General features: G+C 36.6%; 1 protein-coding gene and 1 non-coding gene across 2 annotated transcripts; both read left to right on the top strand.

The window, feature by feature from the left end:
• The first annotated feature begins 351 nt into the window (after positions 1 to 351).
• Positions 352 to 453, top strand: LOC148931271 (U6 spliceosomal RNA). Its single transcript, XR_016136131.1, has one exon. It is a non-coding gene; the product is annotated as a U6 spliceosomal RNA (small nuclear RNA).
• Positions 454 to 2625: 2172 nt separating this feature from the next.
• LOC148931270 (disease resistance protein RGA2-like) lies at positions 2626 to 7447 on the top strand. The gene is made up of 3 exons (XM_089063805.1): positions 2626 to 6712; positions 7123 to 7170; positions 7410 to 7447. Exons 1-3 carry the CDS (start codon positions 2626 to 2628, stop codon positions 7445 to 7447), a joined length of 4173 nt encoding a protein of 1390 aa, XP_088919931.1.
• The last annotated feature ends 1233 nt before the right edge of the window (positions 7448 to 8680 follow it).

Below are 8680 nucleotides of genomic sequence, written 5' to 3'. Positions count from 1 at the left end.
AGAGATTCTAAAAATATTATGTCTCAATTACACGAAATCTAAATTAAAATAATGATTAAGCTCATTTACTGACTTTATACTTCTATCATTTTTCACATTAAGAATCACTATTGTAAATAGATGATATTATTAGTTAAAAATTAAATAATAAATTTTAAAAATTATACTGCATAGTTATTCATTAGTGATTGAGGTTTGAATACCAAGATATGAGTAGTATTTTTAATAATAAACTTCACAATCATCCTTTATACATCTTGGACAAAAATAAATATAAGAAAAAAATTGTATACAGTCTAGATGAAATATTGTATTCATGTGAATTTAGTTGAGAACTTGGGTACATATTAAATCTATTCGGTGAAATCTAATAAAATTTGAACAATACAGAGAATATTAGCATGACTCATGTACAAGATTACGTGCATAAATCTGGAAATATATTATTATTATTATTAATGATTAATTATATTTAAAATATTAATTATATAAGGTGGGCCTCTGATGGGCCGGTCTTAGGCTGGGCCAGGGCCTGGGCCAAGCATAAGATGGTCCTAGGCTTCAGTCGAGCCTGGGTTTAAAGAACGGCCCAGATGGAGCCCACTTCAACTATTGAGCCCAGCCCAGGCCCGCTCTGTTTCACTGATGGGCTGGGCCTGGGCCGACACACACCGGACCTGGGCCGGGTCCAGCCCAGTTGACATCCTTGAGCAAGATAGACTGTACATGCATAGATTCCACAAAAATAAGAACTCCTAAACTGACTCGATCAACTCTCGTCGTATCAAACTCAAACCAAAAAGGGAAATAACAATATAAATACTCTATTCATCCCCAAAGATAATGTCAAGATAGAATATAAAGTAATTGTATGATCGAGACAAACAGAAACGTAAAAAGACACAGATTTACGTGGTTCACCAACTTTGTGTTGGTTACATCCACGGGCAGGAAAGGAGAACAGATTGTATTCAGACTGTTTTCGGAGTACAAAGTTATATGCTCTACTTCTATATAAATAGGCGCACGAGACGGGCTATGCCCATCATAACAATTAGGAGTTTAGGGCACAACGAGACTAATATGATCATATATCATAGGATATTTCTATTATTTAGTTTTCTATTTATTCATCATATCTTTCTCATTTATATTTAGAAATTTATTTCTTATTCAATAAGTTAGGATATTAGTATTCTAGTATTATAAATAGGATAGATTGTTACTCCCTCTATCCCTGAAAATTATGTCACCTATTTTCTTTTCCGTCCGTCCCTAAAAATTTGGCATCTTCACTATTATCATTTTTGGTAGTGAACTCCATATTCCACTAACTCATTTTCACTTATATTTTATTATAAAACTAATTTATAAAAGTAGGATCCTGTTAAGATAATGATTTTCTTAACGAAGAATTCCTGGCACGAACCAACAACACACGATTCTTGCGTCCCTAAGCTTGGGATCGGCGGCTGAAACAAAACGGATAGATTGCTGGCGCGGAAGAGATTTCCGTCGGCAGCGTGAAGGGTTTTGTTGTTTGTGTATCACACAAGTATGTGGGCAAAATATTACTTCATTAATTGAATGACGGAATTAATGAATAGCCCTATTTATATATCTAAGACCCTAGGGTTAGTTCGACCTAGTCCTATTCATCGGGAAAGAACCAACAAAGAAAACCCGACGGAGCTTATAAAACACTCGACCCAATTAAGTTCAAAAATAAAATAAAATAACAATAAGCAAGTAAAACGCTTAATTTAATTAACTCCTAATTCTACTGCTCTCCATACTTCGGCGCCTACTTGGCAACGAAGTTTTGATATTGATCCGGTCGCTTGATTTGCTCCCGCGGCCTCAGCGTCCTGGTCGCTACGCTCTCCTCTGCTAACACGTCTTCCCCTGATATCTTCTCCTCACCTCCATTCTCCTCTACCGTCTCCTCAGTTGACGAGGAAGCTGGACTCGTCTCTGCAGCAGATGCAGTAGGCGAGGTTGTTGAGGTCGTAACAAATTCACATGCCACTAACTTTTTCAACCCACTTTCTATTACATTTATTAAAACCCGTGTCGGTCAAATGGTGACAAATTATGGGGGACGGAGGGAGTATCATTTTATTGTTCAATGAAGAAATTCAATATTATTTGAGCCTAAAGAGTCGCACGTTTTTCTTTCACATCCGATGCCGCTGCCCGACGGGAAGCCCCGCACACAACCGCCCAGATTATTATATCTCCGCCGACCCTCACAGGTGCCGGATTTATCAGTATTTGGTATTTTTCGTTCTGCTGATGCGCTAGGGATATATGATCCTTAACAGAGACCCCCGTTTGGCTAGCAGCAAACAATACATATTCAAGACATACTAACAAATACCGAAAAGAACAATCAAACAAGCAGTCTATCACTTAATTATCTCAATCATCATGCACATTATAACAAGTCTAAGTATTGTCTATTGTATCTCAAACCGAATCCGTCATCATCAACCATAAAGTACAATAATCCATTAACTCCTAGAATCAAGTTCAAACTTCATCACTCAGTTTTTGAAATATTGAGAACAAAAAAGAAATGAGCTATTCTTTTCATGATTTTATAGGTAATTAACTCGAAGAAGAATGGAAGGAGAAGCTGCCGCTGCCGTCCTTCAAGTTGTAGTTCAAAACCTCATCGACCATTCGAAGAAAGAGTTCTCACTTGTTCAAGGTCTCAACAAAGAAGCAGCAAAACTAACTGAGCGTTTGGGTACCCTCCAGGAATTCTTGAACGATGCAGAGAAGCGTACCATTCCCGGTGGGGCTGTCAAAAGGTGGCTCAAGAAGCTTGAGAATGTGGCCTTCGATGCCGACAACGTTTTGGATGAGTTCAACTACCATCTCCTTTCCAAACAAAACAAACCCATCACTAAACAAAAGGTACTTTCAATCGTTGGTAGTTCACGTTCCCGAAATATGGCTCTTAGAATTCAAGAAATCAATGAGAATTTGGATTCCATTAACAAAGAGGCTGCAGAGCTTGGCCTCAAAGAGACGCTTGCCACCAACATGCCCACTTTGCCTGATGCTACTTTTGAAACTGATGCATTCACTCTTGATCCAATTTTCATTGGAAGAGATGAGTTGGTGTCGGAAATAGTTGAGATTATCAACACTAGTACCACAACTGATGAACGTGTAATATCTATATTTGCCATTGTCGGAATGGGAGGATTGGGGAAGACAACTTTGACTAGGAAAGTCTTTCATCTTCTAAAAGAAAAGAATCGGTTTGGATCACATTTATGGGTGCATGTTTCTCAAATTTTTGATCCAATTGTTCTTCTCAAGAAAATTCTTAAAGAGTTGGATCCTCCTCATAAAGTTGAAGCTGAGATGAGTAAGCAAGATATTATGAAAAATCTGGAAGAAGTTATGAAAGATAAACATTATCTTCTTATTCTTGATGATGTTTGGAATCAAGAACTTAGCAAATGGGAAGATTTTATCGATTCCTTGTTGGGCGCTACTTCTACTAAGGGTAATGCGATTGTTGTTACCACCAGAAGTATGGAGGTTGCTTCAACTGTGAGTGCAATTCATACACATAAACTTGAAGGATTATCAAAGGAAGATTGTTGGTCAATTATCAAAGAAAGAACCTTTGGAAAAGAGAAAGTTCCTTTAGGATTTGAGGCCATTGGCATTGAGGTTGCTGAAAAATGTCAAGGTTTGCCATTAGCTGCCAGGGTAGTTAGTGGCGTATTGCGGAATAAATCTGAAGAAAAATGGTACTCGATCAAAGAGAATTGGCTTTCTCGTGATGAAGGAGATCATATCACAAAGATATTGAAGTTGAGCTTTGATAATTTGTCTCTACCATCACTCAAGAAGTGTTTTGCATATTGTTCGATTTTTCCTAAAGGTCATGGAATTAAAAGGCAGAAATTGATTGAGTATTGGATGGGAGAAGGATTTCTTGTAGCTGATGGAAACAATGACATGGAATCTTTGGGAGACAAATTTATCGATGTACTTATACGGAACTCATTACTGCAAATTGCTGAAGGAAATCGTTATGGATATGCGGTAAACTATGTGATGCACGATCTTGTGCATGATCTTGCATCTTCTGTTTTAGCCGGTTCTCATAATGCAGATGGCATAACCCCAGTTCGGTACATGTTTTTCGAAAAAAAGTCAAGTGATGCTCTGACACAAAATGCAAAATATTTGCGCACTCTATTGTCCATGGATAACATATATGGTAACATGTTCTCAGAATTTAAATGTCTTCATGTTTTAACTTTTAGAAGTGATGGAGTTATTGAGTTGCCAAGTTCAGTCATGAAGTTGATACATTTGAGAGTTCTTGATATTAACCAAACAGAAATTGAATATCTTCCGGATTGGATTGGTAAACTGGTTCACTTGCAAACATTGAGAGCAGAAAGTGTATATTGTTTAAAACAACTTCCAAGTACTTTGAAGTACTTGACTAACTTAAGACATCTTTATATTCATTGGAATGTAGAGTTGCCTGCCGAGATTGGGAGATCAACTTCTCTCCAAACACTGAATAATTTTAAAGTTGGTGACAAAGAAGGATGGAAAATCAAAGAGCTCGGAAGCTTGAATGGTCTGAAAGGAACACTGAACATTCATAACCTTGAAAGGGTTGATGGCAAGGAAGAGGCCGAGAAAGCAAGACTATCTGATAAGTCAAAATTATTGTATTTGCATTTGAGATGGAATGAATATAGAACAGGTGAAACTAAAAATGATGAGAATGTGTTGGAAGGCCTTCAACCTCACACAAATTTGGAGTTGTTATGGATTCAAGGATTCAAGGGAAAAAGATTTCCATCATGGACTCAAAAGATGGAAGTTGAAAAAGTGGGTCAAAGCTCTTGCTTACCACTCAACAATTTGAGTAGAATAAGTCTTATAGACTGCTCGGAATGTGAAGAAATCCCAATGTTGGGGCAGTTGCCAAATCTCACGGCTCTCCGATTGGAAGGACTGAGAAATGTGAAGTCCATAAATTGTTCATTCTATGGATTAGAGAAAGGGGAGACACGTATTGTTTTTCCAGCTCTCAAAGAACTCGTATTGATGAATATGAATGAGCTGATAGAGTGGGCAGAAATAGACTCAGGTGCAAGTGGCATAAAGGGATTTCCTCAGCTCCAACACTTGGATATAAGGAATTGCCACAAATTGAAAGGATTACCAAATGGTATATGCACCCTCAATTTGGAGTATTTATATATCAATGGAATCAAGGTAAAAAGATTTCCATCATGGACTCAAAAGATGGAAGTTGAAAAAGTGGGTCAAAGAAGCTCTTGCATACCACTTAACAAATTGATTAGAATAAGTCTTATAGACTGCTCGGAATGTGAAGAAATCCCAATGTTGGGGCAGTTGCCAAATCTCACGGCTCTCCGATTGGAAGGACTGAGGAATGTGAAGTCCATAAATTGTTCATTCTATGGATTAGAGAAAGGGGAGACACGTATTGTTTTTCCAGCTCTCAAAGAATTCACATTGATAGATATGAATGAGCTGATAGAGTGGGCAGAAATAGACTCAGCAGGTGCAAGTGGCATCAAGGTATTTCCTCAGCTCCAACACTTGGAGATAAGGAATTGCCCCAACTTGAAAGGATTACCAAATGGTATATGCACCCTCAATTCGGAGTATTTAGATATCAATGGAATCAAGGTAAAAAGATTTCCATCATGGATTCAAAAGATGGAAGTTGAAAAAGTGGGTCAAACCTCGTGTGTACCACTAAACAATTTGACTAAAATGAGTCTCAGTGAGTGCTTTGAATGTGAAGAAATCCCAGTGTTTGGGCAGTTGCCAAATCTCAGGGATCTCCAGCTGGAAGGATTTAGGAATGTGAAGTCTGTGAATTCCTTCTATGGATTAGTGGATGGGGAGACACGTATTGTTTTTCCAGCTCTTGAAAGCCTCGGTTTGAAGTCGATGGATGAGCTGACAGAGTGGGCAGAAGTAGAATCAGCAAGTGCAAGTGGCATCAAGGTATTTCCTCACCTTCAATACTTGCGGATAGAAAACTGCTCCAAATTGAAAAGAGTACCAAAAGGTATATGCACCCTCAATTTGAAGGCTTTGTTTGTAAGGGATTGCCCAAATTTGGAACGGGTAGAAGAAGATATTGGCGTACAACAATCACAAGGAAACCTCACGTGGTTGGAGATTCATAGATGCGATGCTTTGCAGTATTTTCCATGTGAAATGATAGGATCATCGCTTGAGAGATTGAAATTAGAGAATATAAGGAGCCTAAAGAATCTACCTGGAATAATTGAGTGCCTCCCGAAATCTCCCCATCTAAGAGAGTTGAAAATATTTGCTGTTCCTCAATTGATGACCTCTTGTTCTGATATATATGCACCTCTTTTCAGTAGACTGAAAGTGTTAGAATTAGATGCAAGTATGGGGGGATCAACAGAGACTGTTGATGCCTTATTTAAAGCATGCAGAAGCAGCTCCCACTCACTTATGACGTTAACACTGAAGGGGATCCAAGGTTGTTGGGAAGATCTTGTGAAATCACTTCAACATTTTACTGCTCTTGAATTTGTAGTATTGGAGACTGTTGGAATGGAAAAGTTACCTCAATGGTTACATCGTATGAATGAAAGTCGGCAGTACCAAGTTCGCTACGGTTTCAGAATGATTAACAGAGAAGAAATATGTGAGTATGAATATCTTTTCTTAATTTTTTTTTTATAGAAACAATTACATATCGAAATATTTGTAAACGGTTGCATGTCTCTTTTTCTGTTTTATTGAAACAAGTCCTCCTTCCGTCTCATTAAATGTAAAACATTTGCTTTTCGGCATAATATTTTTATGTGTCACTTTTAACTGTGAGACATTTTCATCAAATACTTTACTCTCCTTTTAAGTAGACTAGCTTACAAAATCAAGCCGAAAATGTTCCTCGCAACGAAAATAACATATGTTGAGTAATTTTTGTCACAATTTCCAGTGAAAAAATATTTTCTGTTTTGCTGGATGTTATATTCATCATGTTTTATATTTATATAATACTAGTAATATAGTAATTTGTATCTCATTAATATCATCTGTCGTATTTTACAGATATTCCATTACCAGAGCTATGTACATTGCTGAATTCGGGCAACCAAGGTGCGTATTTACTATTCTATATTTTTGTTTTCATTGTAGGTATATCTTCTTTCATAGAAAATAATGTATGATATATATTTTTCACATTTTTTCACTTTTTCAAATACTCCAATTTATATTACACATGATAAATAAAATGTATGATGATCTTGTATATTTTTCTTTATCTTTTGTATCATAGATTTTTTCTCAATTGGCAGATGCTACTTTTGAATAATAATTTTGGATGTAAATTCTAGGTCCTAATATTATTGAGGACTCATTTGGTTGGCAATGATCTTTATGAATGTGATTATGAAGAAATATATATGCAGGTTTTTTGTGTTGTGACTGAAATAGGAATGAAAATGTTAGAATTCAAATTTTTCAAGTAAAAAGTCAAATAGATATGAACTTGTAGCGTTTCGATTTAATTGAAACTAGTTTGGAGCTAAATTTTTTCAGTAGATCAACTTGCATGACTAAGGTGCACAATTGAACGCTACTTTTCTTCACGATGTGATTATTTACACTGTTTTTGTGTTTTATTTTGTTAACAAGAAGGGAGTAAAAGGGCAAAGGATTTGTGTTTGAGTTTGAGGTGCTTCCGAAGAGCGAGGAGGTGAAGAAGGAATTGTTTTCCATTTAAACATTTCTACAACTTCACACTGGTAAGATTCAGTTTCACCAACAATCCCCTATTCTTCGGTTTTATTCTTTTCTTATATGATTGTCGATATTATGGATAAATACAATTTGTTTAAGACAGCATATCCAATTGCTGATTATATGTGCAACCATGTCTGGTGCCATGCTGCAGAAGGCTAGTGTGATGACAAATCTTTATGAGCTTTGTGATATGTGGAATTAAAAGGTTTCAGTCTCCAAGGTCAGAATCTGAGTTTTTCTGTTATACAGATTGTTGCCTGCACTACCTGCAACACATAATTCGGGCAATCCTGGTGAGTATTTCTCTGCACGAATCGTCTCATATGGCTTCCTTTGTTTTTCGAAGATTTGAACAAGTATGTTGTCAAACACAGGGTGCCATGGAGTTGGGGCGGATATCTTTGTTTCCATTGTGTTGGGTGCAATGTTGTTTTGAGCCCTTGTGTGTGAAGGGAGGTTTAGATTTGTGATGGGAGCTGCTTCGGGTATATGTTGAGATTGTTTAATGATGTATAGTAATAATAGCTTTGTTTCTCTATCTTGTGTTTTTTCTTTTTTAAATGTCTCTCTTTCTTTTACTTTTGTTTTTTGATTAGTTGCTCTCAGTCTTTTTTGTTTACATTATGTGATAATGGTGTGCATAACTCTTTTCTTAATTGAAAAACAGGAAACAATAAAGTTAGGGGAAAATTCGTCTTCATAACAGAGTTTTATTTCATCATCTTTAGGGTCAATTTGGCTGGGAATGATCTTTATGCTACTTCCAATTTTGGGTATAAGTTTATAGCTGATAGAACTGTGATTGGAAAATACCCAAGGAAATGCAGAGATTCAAAATTTAAATATTTGCTTGAAATCAATC

This window comes from Salvia hispanica, chromosome 2 (assembly GCF_029641045.1).
Source record: "Salvia hispanica isolate PSC_SH4W2 chromosome 2, Shi_PSC_v1, whole genome shotgun sequence".
In the NCBI taxonomy this organism is placed as follows: Eukaryota; Viridiplantae; Streptophyta; class Magnoliopsida; order Lamiales; family Lamiaceae; genus Salvia; species Salvia hispanica.
This window is presented reverse-complemented; position numbering and strand designations above follow the sequence as displayed.